The sequence below is a fragment of the Musa acuminata genome, chromosome BXJ1-6, assembly GCF_036884655.1.
Source record: "Musa acuminata AAA Group cultivar baxijiao chromosome BXJ1-6, Cavendish_Baxijiao_AAA, whole genome shotgun sequence".
NCBI classification, from domain to species: domain Eukaryota; kingdom Viridiplantae; phylum Streptophyta; class Magnoliopsida; order Zingiberales; family Musaceae; genus Musa; species Musa acuminata.
In genome coordinates, this window is record NC_088332.1 from 37,323,897 (window position 1) to 37,344,141 (window position 20,245).

General features: G+C 35.7%; 2 protein-coding genes and 1 long non-coding RNA gene across 9 annotated transcripts; 2 read left to right on the plus strand and 1 right to left on the minus strand.

The window, feature by feature from the left end:
- Positions 1–1,756: 1,756 nt before the first annotated feature.
- Positions 1,757–6,235, minus strand: LOC103989024 (uncharacterized). Of its 5 annotated transcripts, none has more exons than XM_018828016.2 (4): positions 5,525–5,543; positions 5,297–5,360; positions 3,877–5,179; positions 1,757–2,067 (listed from the first exon to the last, which is right to left on the minus strand). In XM_018828016.2, the coding sequence occupies exon 3, from the start codon at positions 5,162–5,164 to the stop codon at positions 3,893–3,895; it is 1,272 nt and encodes a 423-aa protein (XP_018683561.2). In that variant the 5' UTR covers positions 5,165–5,179; positions 5,297–5,360; positions 5,525–5,543; the 3' UTR covers positions 1,757–2,067; positions 3,877–3,892. The 5 variants fall into 5 exon arrangements, with proteins under 5 accessions (XP_018683561.2, XP_018683560.2, XP_009406029.2 ...); XM_018828015.2 differs by lacking the exon at positions 5,525–5,543 and adding an exon at positions 5,451–5,506; XM_009407754.3 differs by lacking the exons at positions 5,297–5,360; positions 5,525–5,543 and adding an exon at positions 5,707–6,235.
- A 34-nt stretch (positions 6,236–6,269) lies between these two features.
- On the plus strand, positions 6,270–12,384 carry LOC103989025 (uncharacterized). 3 transcript variants are annotated; one of them, XR_010514432.1, is made up of 4 exons: positions 6,270–6,872; positions 7,006–7,041; positions 7,700–7,763; positions 8,142–12,384. It is a non-coding gene; the product is annotated as an uncharacterized LOC103989025 (long non-coding RNA). The 3 variants fall into 3 exon arrangements; XR_010514430.1 differs by lacking the exon at positions 7,700–7,763; XR_010514431.1 differs by lacking the exon at positions 7,700–7,763 and having other exon boundaries at positions 8,159–12,384.
- A 2,765-nt stretch (positions 12,385–15,149) lies between these two features.
- LOC135676806 (cytochrome b561 and DOMON domain-containing protein At5g47530-like) lies at positions 15,150–16,664 on the plus strand. The gene is made up of 3 exons (XM_065188395.1): positions 15,150–15,809; positions 15,906–16,160; positions 16,231–16,664. Exons 1-3 carry the CDS (start codon positions 15,204–15,206, stop codon positions 16,546–16,548), a joined length of 1,179 nt encoding a protein of 392 aa, XP_065044467.1. The 5' UTR covers positions 15,150–15,203; the 3' UTR covers positions 16,549–16,664.
- Positions 16,665–20,245: the final 3,581 nt, after the last annotated feature.

Genomic DNA, 20,245 nt, shown 5'->3' on the forward strand with positions numbered 1-20,245 from the left:
CCAAACAAGTTGCACCACATATCATTGGATAAAAGCCTTTAGTTGTGACAATAGCTGTAGGGGGAAACCAAAAAAAAAGGATGAATGAGATATCATTATCATATTGATGTCCTCTCACCAAACATCTCCATTGGATTGGATTGGATTTCTTCTGATATTGTATAAGGATGTTTACGACTCCACATTGTGAAATTTCATATGGACATTCCACCATTGGCATCTTTATTTTCCACATTGTGGCTATAGTGGTAAAGAAATAAGAGATGAATGTAAAATAAGAGAGATAGAAGATTATATTATTTTTAAAGAAAATGAGGGTCAATCAGAATATAGTATTTTTATAATTTTTTTATAAAAAATTAATTTTAAGAAGGGATAATGAAAAATAAACTTGATTTCATTGAAAAATGTATTAAACTTCCATGAGTGCCAGCACCATGATGAGTATGGAGAAAATAGACTGATGTCAAAGGAATAGTACAGAGAATAAAAAATAAAGCAAATATTTAGAAATAATGAACATAAGATAGATATATGCAGTTCCATACCCTTTGTTTATAATTATGGAGATAAACTCAAATTTCTCATTGTTTGAGAATAATAAAAGATAAGAAATTCCTCTTGACTTATCTTAAGGTCAAAACTGATAAATTAAAATTTGATAGAAGTGAGTAGTATTTATATAGATTTAGAGGAAAATATTTTTTCTTGTATGATCTATCCGTTAGGAGAGATTTTCTAAAGTCAGTTATGTAAATCTTATCATGATCATCATCTTCTATAAAAAATAGTGTCTCTTGTATAATTTCTCATTTAAAATCTCTCTAAATATATTAAAGAAAAAATTTAGGAGCACCTAAAAGTATTTTTCTTTCACTCTTATGTCAAAACTTTGTGATACATAAGGTATTTATATGGGAATCAATATTTAATTTTCAAAGATCCTTTTCTATTTAAGAAATCTCTCCAAATTATAATGTCTATGTTCATGGTGCATATTTTTTTGGGCTTTTTGGCTTTTCTCCTTGTCTTGGGTTTCTTGTATGGGACATGGCAATTTTTAGTCACTATATTTTGTTGCCTGTACATTTCAGAAATTGATTCTGCAAACTTGATGATCAAACCATTCAAGAATAATACGTGCAATCAAGAAATCAAACCAAAGAATTTATAGCTCACATTATTCTCACTATCGAACTTAAAGCATGGTCTTTCAACAAGAGTCATTAGCATAATGAGCACTTGTACAAGTATTTTGCGTGCAGCTACTCATAATGTTGCTTGAGTACGCTATGAGAATAACAATAGGATGTTCTTGTTGTGCAGGTTTAGATCAAATATGGTTGCCATTTTTTCTTCAGATGATCGAGATGCAACCATTTTTCTCAGTGTCTTGTTAAGGATAACAATGACTTTTATGATATGAACAGTTTGCAAGGAGAGAAAGTTGTTTTTGTTTTCTTGTTCTTATGTCTCCTTTAAAACAAGGGTTTATAGACATGATTAAAATAAGTTCATATAACGCATTTTTATTTTACAGGAGGATAGGAGAAGGGAGATCATGGAATTAAATTGACAAATGAAAACAAGTTCAATATTAACTACCAATTTATAATAAATGAAAAAAGGTTTCCTTTCTTATTTCGATCTTCCACATGTGAATCCATGAATTTGCCACATGGCAAATACAATATCTGATCATTTTGAATTCTTTTCTCCTCCGCAAACCATATCGACATTTGCATGACATGTTAGATTTCGAGAAACAAGTGCACATTAGATTCTGATGTTTGAGAGCTTAGTACTTAGTAAAGAGATACAAGAGTTGTATAATTCATGCTTAGAAGTTCTTAAACAAGCATCAGAAAATTATACCGCGGATACGAAGCCTCGTATTTGACAAGGAAAAAAGAGAACTGGTCCAACCCAAAAACAAGAAAAATAAGACTCCTGTTTCTGATTTGATCAAATAAGTAGAACATGAAATTTGAGGAGCAGTTGCCAGCAGCTGCAGTACACACAGGCAAATCCAATAACTGTGCCACCCGAAGAGATCTTCAGCGGTTTCTGCAAAACAACCAGGTAAGTTAACATAAATTAACGAATAAAATTCTTTCAACTGGTCATCTAGATTTCTAGAAAAAGAATGATGCTTTGATGTATCTTCAATCTTTCAGACTTGTGGTTACAGCAAAGATGGCAGAACCATTTGTGAATTAATTCAATGATATGTACATGACTAGCATGCGATATAACCTATTGTGGAACTTGAATCCCAGTAAGTTCTTTACTATTTGGAAAAGATAAGGGACCATGGCAAAGTAATTCACAATAAGCATAAAATGGAGCCATGAATCACAGTATTGTTTTCTGCTTCTGCATAAATGGGAAAGAAAATATAATAGGATCTGAAACAAGTAATTTAATGTTGTTATTCTCATATATATTCAGATTTAGTAAGAAAGGAACTTAAATAAATACAAGAATTTGGAACTATAGGTTGGGGCCTGAGAGTTACAACATTTTTAATTTGGTGTTCTCAGAATCTGTGAAAAAGAATCCGAGGATCTTCCAAGGATAGATGATATCATGCAGGGCTTGCATTAGTTACAGGTCCTATAAGACCTGCTGTTAATGATGTTATATTCCTGTTATTTCTTTTGTGGAAAAGAGTCAGCAGGGCCATCATCGAAAAACAAAAAAATATATATATCCTAAATTTTCTTTCAAGAAAACATATTACAAGATAAAATTTGATTTTCTCCATGTATTAGAGATGTGTTGGTGACAAATTTCCAACATGATTAGAGCTCAATTAAAATATTTACCATAATCAACTGACTTAAGGGAGTACATATTGTTTTCCTGATCGATGGAATCTGTGTCATTTTACATTATTTGGTTGATACTTTTTTAAGCAACCAAAATCATTTGCACCATAACGCAGATCAGTCCTTGTTATTTGTTTGTGGAAAATCACTTAGATCAATAAAAGTTCTAGTAAATTATTATACAGATCAGATTGTGAAATAGAAATTTGGATAAAGTAGCACTCGTGATGGTTATAGAAAATCATATTGTTCTTCTCAACTTTGACTTGGATTTTTACGATATCAGGATAGTAATACAGAGCACAAAGAAGCTGAAGATGACATCATCAACTTACCCTAGCTTTCTTGGTGTAAAAGGAACATCCAAAAATCAAAATTGACTAACAAGAATCATAACTGTTTGATAGTGATCAGACAATTGGATACTGACAAAAGGATGTCCAGGTTAAAGAAGTAAAAGAGCAGATACAAACAACTCTTAACTCAAAGAACTCAACACAGCGCATACTAATCATGAGATGTATCTACAGATTATAACATATGCAAAACGAGGAAAATTAAGAGAAAATTACCACCTAATTGGTTCCATAACCAAGTTAAGAGAAATTAAGCATCCGAAGAATCATAGTGATCTCAATTTTGTCCCAAGAACTGAAATTTATGACATGGAATTTATAACTTGCATTTTCTGTGACCTATACAAGTGGCATATAGAGAAGTATTTCCATCAATGATGGATAATTAATTAGTAGCACCTTGCTACTTTGATATCATATAGAAGACATTAATTAATATAGCATCTCTGTATATTCATTCAATTTCCAAAGTAAATAGCATGGTGAAGATAACAACCACAAAAGGATCAACAGAAACAATAATATATTAATCATAACACCACCAAACAGAGCATGACAAGCATAGTAAACAGAGTCTGTAATGGCCATGCCATCTAATATTTCTGATAGGACTAAACCACATAGACAATGTGCACATATCTGACAGCAAATTGATTATTTAATTGACAATTGCAGAGGAACTTGTATACCTCGAGAGGAATACTTTCAGAAGAATGCCCTACTTCCATAGAAAACTTTGGAGCCAATTCCTTTTGGTGTTGTCACCTTCCTCTCACTATCAGGACTACCATTCTCCACACTCGGGCTGCTGCTGGTCTCCATATCCATGGGAAGCTTCATCTTAGCCAATGACTCTGTAAACTCTTGCATGCTTTTCATGTACATATCAACAATATCCTGCTGAACCACTGTCTGCTCTGGCTCAATGTTTATGCTGATGATTGGTCTCATGAATTCAACCTTTGATGGCGCAGATGAATCAGCTTCACCATCTGTGACCTCTGAGCTCTTATCTTTTCTGCTTGGAGATGCTGTGACTGACAACACATCAGAGATGGATTGAGATGCAACTGGAAGTGTTACAGGAGAATATTCAGCCATGGAAACACTGCTTATGGTAGTGTCATTTTTCAGTGCATTATCAGAATCAAGAGATCCAAGTCTCTTGGTGGATGAGAAGCTTTCCACAAGGCGCACCCCTGCATCATCGTCGACACAGTTGCCACTCTCTGAAGTCACCAAGCTCTCTGAACTTTGTGTCTCCATATCAGTGCTCTGTAGCCCGAAGTACTCAGAAACCATCTGTTGATTTTCATTAGCCACCTTCAGGTCGGGGAATTCAATCTTCTCATACTCACAGGGAATCGAGTCGTCAGTTTCTGCATCCGGCAAATTAGCCTCAGTAATCACAGTTTTTGGCACTGACGTGATTGCCATAACATCCGGGGAAGCACCAACGTAAGAGAGCGACAACTGAACGAAGCCCGCAGGAGAATGGAAGAGATCGGTAGATGAGAGGGAGAACTCCTGCACCAACTTGGCTTTAGCTAAGAGGACATCCGAAAGGTGCACCAGCGCGAAACCCAGCAGCTGGTCCTCGAGGTAGTTCTTCACCCTACTAAGCATCCATATCTCACATTTCAGCGATGACTCGATCGTTCGGACACTGAGCCGGAGATTCTCGTTGAAGACCGGATTCCGCCCCCCGCCGTTGATGATCCGGGTGGAGACAGCGACGTCGGGGTCGCTGGTGAGACAGAGCTTGGCATAAACATCTTGCTTATGGTAGATGCAGATGTTGTGAATGTCGCGAGCCTGGTAAATGAAGACCTCGAGAAACCCAATGAACACTTGGGGATCGAATTCGCCGTCGAAAGTGGTGGAGTCCTGGACGACGGCCGCCGATTTCGACTTCCCGGGCTCAGCAGCGGCAGTGGGGGAGTCGGAGGTCGCTGAGAAGAGTTGGTAGGAGTCCATCGATTGAAGCAGTGCCTGCAAGGACACCAGAAGAATTAAGCTGAAGAAGTCAGATCAAGAACTGCGATCAGAACTGGAACAAGAACTAAGATTGGAATGTTTGGGAACAGAAACACTAGCAAAATACAGTACAGAAAAATTGAGGATGAAGCTAATATCTCTTCTCGCTCAAGAAATCGAAGCACAAGAACCAAGACTGCAGTGAGAGAACTGATATAAGAATTGAGGATTGCAAAACACTGGGAAAAATAAGAACTTGGCAGTTGGAGTGGTAATAGCGATCTACTCCGAGATCTTCGGAGCAAATCCAACCCAGATGACAAAGCATCGTCAAGCCCTCGGGACCAGATTGTTCTGTACCTCAGAAGAGCCCTTCGAGCCTAAAAAATCCAAACGTCACACAGAAATCGAGTCCCAAAATCCAAACTTTGGACGGAGAAGCCCCGAGAAAAGGAGAAAACTTTAGCGCATGTTGAATTCAAGAGGGACCAATCAACAACCAACAGTAAAAGCGACCCACAGCACAAACACCAAAACCCCACCTTTAATCGAGAGCGAGCACCAGCACCGGAATCCGAGGCGGAACGGGACGAATGCGCACCGAAAGGCTTCAAGCGGAACTCAAATCGCGGCAGACTCCCAAGGGGACAAAGGGGCAAAAGGATGACCTCAAAGGCGGAACCAGGTCTTCCTCTTTCTCCCAAAAGTCAGCAAATTTCAATTAGAAACATCAACACATCGAGTCCTTTCTTCAAGCGAATCAGTCGATCTACTCGAGAGGAATGATCCAGAATCAAGATTGTGCTTCCTTGGTGGGGTCTGGGCTCCAAAGGCAAAAAGTCCAAGCTCCAGGTTTGCTATCTCCATCATTGAGTAGCAGCTGGCTCTTGTCAATACAATCTAATACAAAATTTCCAAAACAGAAAGGTCAGTGAGGCTGATGGTGGCTAGTGTATTGTGGGGAGTTAGGCATGGGAGAGGCAAAAGCTGCCAAGAATAGTGGGTTGTCATCCACTTGACTTGCAGAATCAATGGTTGGTAGCACTTCATCTGCCTCTCTACGGCGCAAGCTCTGGTATCAAATGGTCTACAGTCAAGTGGGGAGAGGCATATACTACCTAAAGAAGAAGAAGAAGAAAATATCCGAGGGGCAAATGGAATGCAAACCACGTGCATTCACCAACAGGCTTTGTGGTTGACTCTATGTTGAGTGCCATCACTTGTCGTTGACTATAAGACCATCCATCGTCTATGGATCGGCCTAAACAACTCTCTTATACCCAACACTTGTCGTTGACTATATGTTGAGTGCATTCTCTCTCTCTCTCTCTCTCTCTCTCTCTCTCTCCAATTGTTTTTACTCGTCAAAACTCCCATTTCATCTGCATCTACTACTCTCCTTTCGCATTGAAATAGAACCGAATATTAATTTCTCTTAGAGAAAAGCTATTTATCGATTACATAGGATAATTTTACCTCCGGCTCGTGGTCGATCGTTCTAATTTGGTTCGATCGATTGGGTTTGATTAGCCCATTTATGCAAATCCCATTTCCCATCTCAATACGATGCGGCATCTGCACGGAAAGCGGAGGTGTCTAGGCTTGCGAGCGACAAGGGGAGAGAGGAAGGGTGGCGGTGGGGAGGAAGTGAGATCCAGGTTCCCTACCGGTGGATGCAGGAACCCTCACCCTCTACCGGAAGTACCAGGTGCACCTCCTCCGTAGTTAACCCTAGTCCCCTCTCCCCCTTCCTATCTTTCTTTCCCTTTCGGTCATTGTGCTTCTGGGAATTGAATGACTCGTGAAATGAGTTGATGTTGTTGATTTGGTTCATGCTGCAGGTGGCCCAATTGCATCTGATGACCTCGTCTTTTGAGGTATTGAAACATTTACCTTTTGGATAGTTGTTCTTCTGGCAAATTTGCATCTTTGTTCAATTCGTCCAACATATTGGTTGCCTCTACTAAACTAAACACAGTTATGCTTGCTATCTTCTATGCATGATCAAATGTTTTTGTCAGTGTGTATCGACTTATAGATCGAGCATAATTGAAATGAATGACGGTTTTATATATGAAAAAAATGATTTTTTTATCGAGTTTAATCCTTTTCTATAATTTTTTCGTTGATTAAATTCATATACCAAGGCCAGCATAGGGCACAAAGTTCCCGCAGGGTTCTGGGGAGACTTGAGGTCACGCTGATCACCGAGGAGCAATCTTATCATGACACCAAACCCCACCCGCTCAGGCCAATTTCCACCAGCCATATCAACACCTAGGTAGATTTACATAGAAGCTGTTTGGATGAGTGCTTTCCCCTGCATTCCATCAAGTGGTACAGGACTTTCGGATGCAGGAAATTCTTGGATGGTTGCGTTTTCCAGAAGAACGTTCCTCTTAAAATGCAGTTGGGTCACAAATTTTAATCATGCAGCAACATGTTTGCATGAGAAAGCATCTTCTTTTTTCCTTCACACATCCTTTCATTTCGCTATGCAGAAATTGATATCAGCCTGCCATTGCAAAAATGCAGGGATCCAAACGAGTGACCCTGCAGTTGCAAAGACTTGCATCTGTAACACAGCAAATTCATAAATGTAAGGCAGGCTCTTACTTTCCGCCATTCTTTTTTATTGTTGTAGATCCAGGTATCAGCTAATGCAGCACGTCCATAAATACAACCATCCAAACAGCTTTATAGACTCCTTCATTGGGCAAGATCAACTAATTTGGAAGTTTTCTTGCTGTTCAACGAGTTATTTGAACTTGTATAGTGCTCATATGATTCTCTTATGTCAAGACAGAATCATATTGGGTTTAATTGTTCCTTGTCCTTTCTCAACTTCTACTTGATGTTATTAGTTATCAAATATGTGTTATGTTAAACCTTCTTTAGCGGTGACCAACTTGATATGCATACATGGTATGGATTTCATCGTTTGTAAGTTCTTACTATGTTAAACCTTCTATTGTAGCTGACTGTTTGTTTTAGAACTCTTGCATCTGCAACATTTCTGTGGACAAAGACCTTTATCCCTATGCTGTGGTCACTGATGTCTTGGAAGCTCCAGCAAAAATGAATCTGGACTGCTGTGTGAGACATCAAGATGGAGAAGATTCACGGTTACGACTCCTTTATTAGGGTGCTAAGGTGCACATATTGTCTTACAATTCCGAAATAATGAGAAAGGAGTGAGTTGGCTTTCTATTAAGATCTATAATATAATACCTTGATGATTTTGAATGTTCTCATGATTAACAAATCACAATTTATTGTCTTTGTGTGTGTGTGGGGGGGGAGTATACATCTTTCTGACCAAAATTTTGTTAATCTAACACTTAGATTACCTTGTGACTCAATTTCAAAGCTTCGATGGGTGTTGACTTTATGGAATGAAACAAATGGTTGCCTATGAGCTTAAATCTGAAACTCTTTTTTGCTGAATTATAGTCATAGTTGAAATATATCCCACACACATTTTGTGGTGGTGAGCTCGACCACAGTAATCGGTGATGACCTTTATCTTGATTCAAATAACTGGATGTATCTTTTATCATTATTGACAACAGAAAGGCTCTGTTTCTTCTCATCATACAGGATGATAATGGGAACCTAAAAACTTCTTCAGTCTTTATTATTGTAGCCTTCATTTTCTCTCTTTTGCATCTTTCTAAATCAATACATAATAATTAAATGACTGATGATGTTACATGAGCTGTTAAAGAAAGGAATTGGCTTGAAAGGAAGAACTCAAGGGATATATACACCTAGAAAGATTTTAAATTTAATGAAAATATAATGTACTAGATTTATTTATCAAAGGTTAAGATTTCAAGACCTCATCCGATATATATATCTTATTTTTTTGAAAAAAAAATCTTGGAATGTCGGATTGTTTTGTGATGTTTGCTTTGTTAGCAAAATAATCCATGAATTATAGCAGTTGTGTTTCCTTTCATGTATTGCAATGTATAAATGAACACTTAATGAGTCAATTTATGCATACGTTATGTGCACAAAAATATTTTATTTATAAGAATTTAAAAGTAATGTATCACATCAAATACTAAATGAACTAATAATCCTTATATGCTCCACATGACAATTATATTGTGTTGCCGGTAAACCTTTGGTCATAGGATCAACAATCATTTATCTACTTCATGTTTCTTTATGTGATACTTTATATTGATGTGTTTGCTATGACTTGTATACTTTTATTGTTCTTAGAAAAGAATACAGTGGCTGAGTTTTCATAATACATCTTTATAGGTTGAGTAATTAAAACGATAATATTTAATTACGAGATGAAGTTACACAATCACAAAGTCTGTGTAGTAGCTTCATAGCAACGAAGAAATTAAACTTGCATAGTGGATGAAGCAACTATTTGCTTGTTGCTTCTCAAAGTTATTGCACCTCGAGCTAATAGAAAAATATATTGCACATCCATCAAAATCTAAATATGAATATTTGATCATATTAAACTAATCAAAATGTTTATAAGTCACCATATAATCCTTAGTTCGTTACAAATACTTCATGACCATCTTTATAGCTTTTTAATGAGTCATTCCTAGACTAATTTTATGTCTAGCCCAGCATCCCTACTACATATGCTATATAATGTTATGTGAAGACCTATCTATCTATTAAACTTTGGATGCATATGGGTCATTTTTCATTTGCTTCTTTTCTAAATGATTTTGTAGATGTTATTTTAATTAAATTTATCTCCTTTCACAATAGGCACTATTGAAGGGGAACATTATTATGTTATAAATCTTTGTAAAATCTTTTTAATATGACTTTTTGAGATAGTCTTAACCTTTTAGATCTATTTTTATGAATCTCTATATCATTCATATAACAGTTTTCACCTAAATATTTATCTCAAAATTTTGAGAAAGGAAATACTTTGTTTTATACAGTATAACAAAATCATTACTTGCAGATAAGTTGTTATCAATGTATAGGGCTAAGAAAATTATTTTGCTCCCATTGACCTTAACATAATTCATAATATTTTTAATAAGACGAAAAGAGATGATAACATGATAAAATTTAGTGTACCATTATTGGAAAGCCTATTTTAGTCTATGTATTAACTTATTTAACTTACAAACTAATTGATTTTTATCACAAAAACCTTTAGGCTAGTCCATATATACTTCTTCCTCAATATCCTCATTTAAAAATATTATTTTTATATTTATCTGATGTAACTCTATTAAGATAAGCTATAAGAGTCGTGATTATTCTAAATGAGTCCTTAGAAATAAGGGAGAATATGTCATGATAATCAACGCCTTCATTTTTTGTGAAACCTTAGGCTACAAGTCAAATTTTATATCTCTCGATATTTCTAGAGGCATTCCTTTTGGTCTTATATACCCATTTACAACTAATGAGTATAGCCCCTTTTAGTAATTCGATAAAATTTCAAATTTGATTTCTGGCCATAAACTCTAATTCCTCTTTCATGATACCATACACAAGTTTAGAGTCTATCTTTACTCATGGCTTATGAAAACAACCAAAGATCATCCTTAAGTCTAACATTAAATTCGGATGAAAATCTTAACTTTGAAGATCTCCTCAATATCATAATATCCCTTTCATTTTGTAAATTAGGAAGTATTAAGCTTTGTATGAACTTGTTTTGTATGAATTTATTTCTCAACGTGATAAAGTTGGCTAATTGGAAGCAAACCAACATTATCATTTGATTCCTTATGCTGTATCTTTATTTTCTTAAATTGTATTTGAGAAAAAATGCTTTCATAGAGTTGAAGATCTTCAAGAAATTTAAAATTTCTTGCCTTATGAATTATAGATGTCTGAGAGGAATAATAAAATCTTTATCTTTTAGAGTTAATAGCATAATTAATAAAAAAATCATTGATCAGAGTCTAGTTTCTTTATATGATGATCATAAGTCTTTACTTTAACAAGACAACTTCAGAAATCTAAATGACTTAGACTTTGGTTTTTACCATTTCAATAACTCAAAGGAGTCTTAGAAACAATTTTAGATAGAATCTTGTTTAAGATATATACAATGGTCTTTTAGTGTTTCACTCCAAAAAGGATATGGATAAATTAGAAAATAATTCGTTGAATATGTAGTGTAATATAAAATTTCCTCCAACTATAGTTGTCCAAGAACAAGCTTTTGGATGAAGAACACTCAAGAATAATTGGTGTCTTATAATCTGTCTTATGGAACTTCATGGATGTCTATGCCTTAATCGATAGCTGTAGGCCTATATATAGACTAGACAATGAAAAAATTTTGAGGTAACCTCCTCCAATGTGACTAATAAAACTATTTTGTTTGATTATTAATGTTATGCAACTTATTTCACCATTATCATGACAATAATACAATTGAAACCAGCCAATTTGATATGTGAACTATCTATATTGTGGTATTTCAATGAATTTTTTGACGACATTATGGTTGATTAGCCACAAAAAGGAGTAATTGAGATTGGCCAACAGGTTATATCTTTTGTCCTTCCAGTATAAGCAGGCAAGGTGAACAATAACCATCTTACCAGCAAATACAGAAATTGCTCTCACACAATGTCTGTAGCTTTTATAAGGAGGAAAATGGTCAGTAGCAATATGTTTATTGTGATTTTGCCTTTATTTCAATTTGACGAAGATATTCTGTGTGTTTGTCAAGTAATTACTGCTGTTGATGAAATATAAACATTGCTTTTTTGTGCAACTATCACTGATAGAGTTGGTATTTTTAATCGTCCTTCTGAGTCATCTTTGCTGCAGAAATGGCCACCTTACAGCTCTCATAAGAGGAGTATGGAAGAAGCACTCGGGTGTAGAGGAGTAGAACAATCATGAAAGTGATAGTAGTAGTAGCTGGTGCAGGGTTAGTGATTCCTAAGGTTTCTTAAAACCTACACTTTCGGCTTTTTCTTGTTATGATAAGAACAAGTAAAAGGCAGGCAAATGGACTGCCGCAATGGTGGTAGTAGGTATTGAAGTTAAGCAACTCTCTTTTTCGAGGACACGAGATTTCAACACAGCTTCTTTACCTAATCAAGGATGCTATATGGCCTGCGTCATTTCCGCATTAACTGCTAATGTCTTCATGCATGATCTCATCATATTCCAGAGTTTTCTGAGCATCATAATGTCTCAAACATGCTTATTGATGATTCGGATAGAATGTCGGATCAAATTACAATTGACTTCATCAGTTTACAGGTTTTTTTTTCTATTTTGAGCCAATATTTTGTTAGATTTCAAGCATGAGGTACATATGAGTGGGATACAGAAAAATTATTTTTGATTGGAGTCCTTTAAACATGGGACATATAGATGAAATGAAAATTTAATGTTTAGTCGAATTATTTTGAAAATAGAAGATTGAGAGTGTTTATATAATCTAATTATATATTATCATTCATAATTAGTTATTTTTAGTATCTCAGTCTTTATATTTTTAAAAGTTATATTAAGATTTCTATACTTATGAAAGTAAAATATTTAATTCATTACTTTAAATTTTTAACCTTATAAAATTATCTTTTTAACCTTGTATAAGATCTTAATGTTTCACTTTCGTAAGTACGAGGATTTCAATATAACTTTTGAAAGCATAAGAATCAAGATGCTAAAAGAGATTAATTATAGGTATTAATATGTAATTAGTTTTATTTATATGCGTGTGAGACCCATTGGCATGGATCTACTAATGAACATTATTTGTTTCTTAAATACAACCTTTTTGTTGCTCATGGTTCGCTTCTACATTTCTTAAGACTCGTCTTGCTGCTTCCAAAGCTGCGGGATTGGCTTGGTCGCACCACATTTCATTTTCAGCAAAGAACATGGAGTCAAAAACATCTGCAAGCAACCATTGCTGGGTCAACTTCCATGCTTTGGATGACATCTTCAAGAACACAGATCATAACAAGTATTTCCAGTGTTCCTTCTCACGAAATATTGGACCCACACCATATCCAATTTAGGCTAGGTATTGAAGTAAACATCACATACATCACATATGTTGACTGCAAATAATTAATGACATTTGCTGAATTGGAAAACTATAAACAAATTTGAGAAGAAACAAGAAGAATGTAAAAATAAAAAAAAACAAAACATATGCATACAAAAGCAATCCAAAGTAACACTTATATATATATATATATATATATATATATATATATATATATATATATATATATATATATATATATATATATATATATATATATATATATATATATATAGCTTAAATGTATTTCTTTAGATCTAGGGTACTCTTTAAGTTGTGTACTCAATAATTCCTTATTTTTAGTTTGGTAGGTTGTCAATTGTCACCTTAGACATGTGAATGCCATAGGCTCATACTGATTATAACATAGTTCAAATTGCATTTTAGTTCGTGTATAAGATTAATGAATCCATAATTATGTCATTCTTAGCTTTATGTATGTATCTTTTATCTTTTTTACTTTAAAGTTTGTTTATAGTCCCAAAAATCTAGAAAATTCAATTCGTAAGTTTCAAGGAAAAAAAGTTGACCTTCAAACTATTATTAGACCACATGTCTATAGAACCAGCTCAAACTTCATCTCTTGCACATGATGTTTAGATCACTTGATGCTTAATGGGTCTAGGGAGACCAAGTTGGATCCTAGACAAATCTTATCAACTATGAAAAAGTCAACTACATCGTAAGCGAATGGACTTGAGATGATTCATCATGGAACACTGGCACGTGGAACTTATTCATTCAAAGATGAGAATGAAATGGAAGCAAATTTAGATGATCTCATCCAACACCTCGTTGGTTTAATCGACTTAGCCAGCATGCATTTACTAAGATTACATGCAACTAAGGTTGGACCAAGTGCTTGTGAAAGTGTAGGGTTGGACTATCTGGTTTGACTTGCTCCAACTTAGCCGCCTTCAATTACCACATCCATGTAGAACATTGTAGCATGCATGGGCTAAGTCAGTCCACTCTTCTTCATGTTGTCATCTGCTGGTTCAACCAGTTCGATCTTAAACCTCCTTTTTAGATAAGCATTAATAGTTTAATATAATTGAGGTTAAAACCCTATCAATTTGGTATTGATCGGCTAAGCAATTGGACCCCACTGGGGAGGACGAATCCCATGTCTTAGGTGAGTGCAGGACTCACGCCCCCGATGCTTCGTGGCAGGCCTGTCTTTTCTGTGGTGGGGTTGTTGACCTACTCTTGGAAGCAATGTTTGTAGCAAAGCCCCCATCACCGTCGAATTCTCGTCTAACGGTTGTCGTGACTTAGGACGCTTTCAATTTATGGGAGATTAGGTCAAATCCTTAAGTGCAGGGTTGGCGATGGCAGGTGGAGAACAACACGCGATGGCAAAGTGTGGGTAGGCGAAACACTCACCTGTTGAAAACATCAACTGTTCTTATATATTTCCAAGTATGAGAACACTGTACGAAAAGTTATCCAGAACTTTGAATAAGCTTCAGCAGCAGCACTGATCAAAAGAGATTGGGACAGCAACAAAGAAAGAAGAAAAAGAGTCATAATATAGTATTTTTTGTTGCATTAGATTTGTTACTGTTCTTCATCAGCTTTCACTTGGCGTTTGCCTGCCTGCTTACTGCACCAGCTTTGAATGGGTAGGCCATGGAGGTTGCAGCTATACATGACTCGATCCTCATACTTGTTCAATGAGGTAGGTTTTAGAGCAGGATAAAGAAAAAGTACAGAGAGAGAGAGAGAGAGAGAGGTGCACAGGCAATTACATTGATTTATTACTTCATATAATCTTCCACTATCGTGGGACCAATCGCATGCATCCACCATTAATACCCTAACATGAATATAGAAAACATGTAGTGGAAGCAAGAAACTTCTACACTACCCAACAACCCCCACCTCCCCTCACCCTTTTCCTTCTTCCTTATCCTTTATATAAACACTCCAACCTCCTCTTTCCCCGTTCCACAAGCAGCCCACTGCAACACATCAACAGAAAGCAGAAGCAATTGAGCTCCAACCATGAAGCCAGCCATCATCTCCCTATGCCTCTTCTTGTCTCTACTGCACTATTCGACAGCCCAGAGCTGTGTCAGCGAGACCTTCTCCGGCAACAGGCTCTACTCCTCCTGCAACTCCCTCCCCTACCTTGGTGCCTCCCTCCACTGGAACTACCACTCTTCCAATGGAACGGTAGACGTCGCCTACCGCGCGCCGGAGTCATCCTCCGGCTGGGTCGCGTGGGCCGTCAATCCCACCGGCAGCGGCATGATCGGAGCCAACGCCTTCCTCGCCTTTCCGGGCTCCAACGGCGCCGTCACGGTGTACACCACCAAGTTCTCTGGCTACAACGTGGAGGCGAGCGACGTGAAGGACGAGAACCTGAGCTTCCCGGTGTACAGCAAGCAGGCGGAGTACGCGAACGGGTACTACACCATCTTCGCCACGCTGGAGCTACCCAACAACAGCACGAAGCTGAACACGGCGTGGCAGGCGTCGACGCAATTGCAGAACGGCGTGCCCAACGGCCACCCGGCCGGCGACAACTTGTTGTCTAAGAACAACCTGGATTTCCTCTCCGGCGAGGCGGGTTCCGCCGGAGGCAATTCGAGGCTGCGCCGCAAGAACGTAAGTTGCACAGCTAATTTGTAGGATCTTTTGAGCAATTCATTTATGATCGTTCTCTGTATCATGTATATTTCATGCACTTGGGTCGGGTTGCAGATCCACGGCGTGTTGAATGCAATCGGCTGGGGAATTCTGATGCCCATTGGAGCCATCATGGCGAGGCACGTGAAGGTGTTCAAAGCAGCAGACCCTGCCTGGTTCTATCTCCATGTTGCTTGCCAATGCTCGGCATACATAATTGGGATCTCAGGATGGGGCCTTGGCCTCAAGCTCGGCAGCGAGTCCGTTGGAATCACGTACCACAAGCACAGAGACATCGCAATTGCCCTCTTCTGCCTAGCAACAGTACAGGTGATCAATCCTCTCGTTAAACAGTTACACCGTAGATCTCTTTGCAACTCAAGATCGTTTGGTTGCGCAGGTGTTTGCATTGCTTCTGAGGCCGAACAAGGAGCACAAGTACAGGATATACTGGAATGTGTACCACCACTCGGTTGGATACTGCATCATAATCTTGAGTATTGTGAACATATTCGAAGGATTTGACATCTTGGATCCTGCAAAGAAGTGGAAGCACGCCTACATCGGTGTCATCGCGACGCTCGGCGGCGTCGCACTGGTTCTGGAAGCTGTGACATGGCCTATAGTTCTAAGGCGGAGGTCGAGGAGCTCGGAGAAGTCCCACCATGGTGTTAATGGTGCAAATGGATATGGTGTGAGGCAACACCAGGTAGTGTAGATGATGCCGAGGCTTGTTATGTAGGGCATCACTTGGATATCTGTTTTGTAGCCACATATTAATTTATTTGTTGGAACAGAGAAATTGGATGGCCTCTTATGCTTTTTTTCCTTTAATTTTTCTCGGTTAATTTTCTGCTTAACCATTGTGTTATTATAGCGAGAATTTTCCTTGTTTCTGTGTATGTATGGAGAGTTCGACCCGAGCCTAACTCGAATCAAGTCAACCACAGGTCTAACGCGAGCCTAACTAGCTAATGATTTGGACCATCTTGAGCCGCACTCCAAGCACGGGCCCCACTCCCATACCAGTCCATCTTGAGTCACAAACATGGTTGGGCCCACACCCTTTTAATCTTGAATATGTTATCACCCTTACTTACCACTACACTTTCAAAACTGTAATAATTGATATAAAAATATATAAAATATTTTTAGTGCCCGTAGTGCTCGATGTGATCACAATGATCAACGCATATCTGTGTCCTAATAAAAGAAAACCAAAATGTCAATATCACGATCATGACCAAAGTAAGTATATACATGGACTGTGCATCTCTTCAAAACATAAAATCATGAAAGTCTAAAGCAATAAAGAATTTTAATATCTATTTATTTTTAGTTTAAGAAACACTCATATAGATTATGATATATCACATATTTTTTTCTTTTTTTCTTTTTTCATCGAATCACAAATGTTTTACCTTTACCCCATCTTTAAAACTACAATTGTCATTTTCACTGAAATTTTAGAAGAATCGTGAGCTAGTAATAGCTTATCAAATATTGAACATGGATAGTTTACTTTCAGCTTGTATTCGACAATTTATGGGTCATCATTATTAGAAGATTAATGGTAGTAAGAGAAAGAGCGAATTGCTGCTGTAATATTTTTAATATTTTTAAATTTAATCTAAAAATAATATGTATCAAAAATATGATTAATCACTTATTAAATATAAGTCAAAGTGAATGATAATAAGTAAACAATCATGAATAAAATTCATAAGTAAGAAAAAGAATGTAAATCTATTTACAATGGTATGATATTTACGATCTACACTCACTCTCGATTCATTTTCCTTCCATCATCAGTTTTCACTACTGATTTTATTTCTAATAAATTAAGATAAACAACCCTTTACAATACCTTTTTTTTTAACTTAAGAGAGAATTCTCACACTCACTCTATTACAAGAGACTTCTCATATTCTATAACTTAGTATCATAATTAAACTCAAGAGGGGGAAGAGTCTCAAATAATGCTCAAAGAGAAAGCTACAACACTTTACAAATTCGAAAATAAATGCTCTATCAACCAAGCTTGAGTGAGGTATTTGTAGACCTCAAAAGGCTATAAAATAGAGCCAAAAATTTAAGTATTCAAAATTTTAAGGTATGAATGATACTATTGATTACATCATATCATCACAACTTTTGACAAGAGCTGCAAATCTAGACTCCAATGGTCTTACCATTATAAATTTTCGACGATACTACCATCGTCATAGGCGATACTACTACTATCACCCTAGGTAATACTGTCGTCGAAAAGGTTAACTACCATTTGAGCTTGGCTATATCACTACCTAGGCTTGGTTTAGACCATTAATTTGGTATTCTAACAATCCTAATTCGACCTTGCTTTAAGCCTAATGACTTTCATAATAAATGAGCTCTATTTTAGCCTAATACCGATCCAAAATAACCTTAATTAAGATCTTAACTTATCAACCATTCATCTGACATATCTTTAAAGGTTTTGACACGTTATCTATTCTTTCAGCATATCGATTGATCTTCTCGCACTTCGTATCATTCACATATCGTGTATTCCTCTAGCATGTTGACTTTCCCATAATATCCGATCTCCTGATGCAATATCCGATCTTTCTAACATGATGCTCGAACCTATAGTATGAAGTAATATCTTTGGCACGTTGACCAATCTTCTGACTTAATATTAAATTCCGACATGATAACCTCCCGACATAATATTTTACTCTTTAATTTGATATTTGGCTATTTAGTGGCCTATGTTATGATCAAAATATTTCCTGCATTATTTATCTCGAAAACATATTAGTTCATCAAACTTATCAATTAATTCCATTATCAAAATCTAAAATTCAATATTTTTTTCCTTTTGATAATAAAATAATGTTAGAGACTTAGCAAAATTCCCCCTATATATATACCATAAGTATATAATTGCATCATGAGTATCAAAATATATCAAGTTGAAATATAACTTTACAAGAATCATGATAATTTAAAACTTCAAAATTATGATATTATAGTATTATGATAGGTTTTAACAAGATTCTACTTGTTTATATACCATAAAAATATGAGATTTAATTTGATGGCATCATGAGTCTCAAATTGTATTAAGTAAATATTTTACAAGTATTTTTTATTTGCTCTTTATTACATTTAGTCATATATCTTCTCTCCTCTTGTCATAAGCAAATAAAAGGGAGTATATAAGTGATCCAATTGTATGAAAATAAAAATTAATCTGATATCATGGTAAATGAAGGATTTTAATATTAAGTTATCAAAGATAAATTCAAAATATGATGATTATGAATTCATAAAAGTTATAAGTCATGAATATCAAAATTTGAGAGATAAGTCATGAATCACAAGCTATAAGCATCATAAATTCAAGAGAAACATAAGTCATAATTCATAAGTTATTGAAATCATAAAATAAAAAAGAAAACATAAGTCACAAGCGAACATCGAAAAATCACGAATAAGGTAAGTCATATAATCCAACATAAGTTATAAGCACAAAAGACTTTCATAAGTCACAAGTCTTGAAATCATAAAGTTGAAAGAAACATAAGTTACAAGCCATGAAAATTAAGAAGTCATAAGTAAGAGAAATCATAAAATCCAACATAAGTCATTAACATAAAAAAAAAATTCACAAGTCATAAGTCTTCACATATTTCTCCCCCTTATCATTAGCAAAAGGAGGAGCACACAAATAATTCAAATTTTTTAACTTTTATTTCATTATGTGATAAGTCATTTTCATATGTTTCTAGATATGATATTTACTTTCTAAAATACAATTGCATATAAGATATCAATAAAGCCAAAGTAATCAACTCAAGTAAGACAAACTAATAGGTCATCCAAATATGATATTTACTTTTTAAAGTATTATGAAATATATCAAAAGACTCAATAGTTATAAGTAAGGTATCAATGAAACCAAAATAGTCAACTCAATAAGACATCAAGGAAACTCAAGACGTGAATTAAATCATTCTCAAGATCCTTTCCCTTTTTGTCATTAGAAACAAGAAAAATATGAAACAAAATATAAAATGATCATCATACTATTTCAACATTATACTCCCACTAAATCATAGACTTTGAGAGACAATTTTTTCATATTATAATTATCATTTATTTCATCATCAAAAATATTCTTATGCCACAAAAATAGATATCTCAAAAATATGAATTATCCCTTTACAACCATAAATTTCTTAAAATCAAGCATATTAATTTTCAATACAATCATAAGCATAAAATATTCAAATACATTACGGTATGATATATTTGAAAATCCTTAAAATAAAGAAATTATGTTGGGTAAATCCATCAAAAGTAATATTAGCAACTTTTTATACCCAGAAACATTTTCAATGTAGAATATCTTTTAAAATATTTACAAA

What these genes read in the sequence shown, in the direction of transcription:
- LOC103989024 (XM_009407754.3), bottom strand. Translation starts at nt 5,164, where the DNA reads ATGGACTCCTACCAACTCTTCTCAGCGACCTCCGACTCCCCCACTGCC.
- LOC135676806 (XM_065188395.1), top strand. Translation starts at nt 15,204, where the DNA reads ATGAAGCCAGCCATCATCTCCCTATGCCTCTTCTTGTCTCTACTGCAC. An exon ending in CGAGGCTGCGCCGCAAGAAC is followed by an intron (nt 15,810 to 15,905) that starts GTAAGTTGCACA and finishes GTCGGGTTGCAG; the next exon opens with ATCCACGGCGTGTTGAATGC. An exon ending in TCTGCCTAGCAACAGTACAG is followed by an intron (nt 16,161 to 16,230) that starts GTGATCAATCCT and finishes TTGGTTGCGCAG; the next exon opens with GTGTTTGCATTGCTTCTGAG.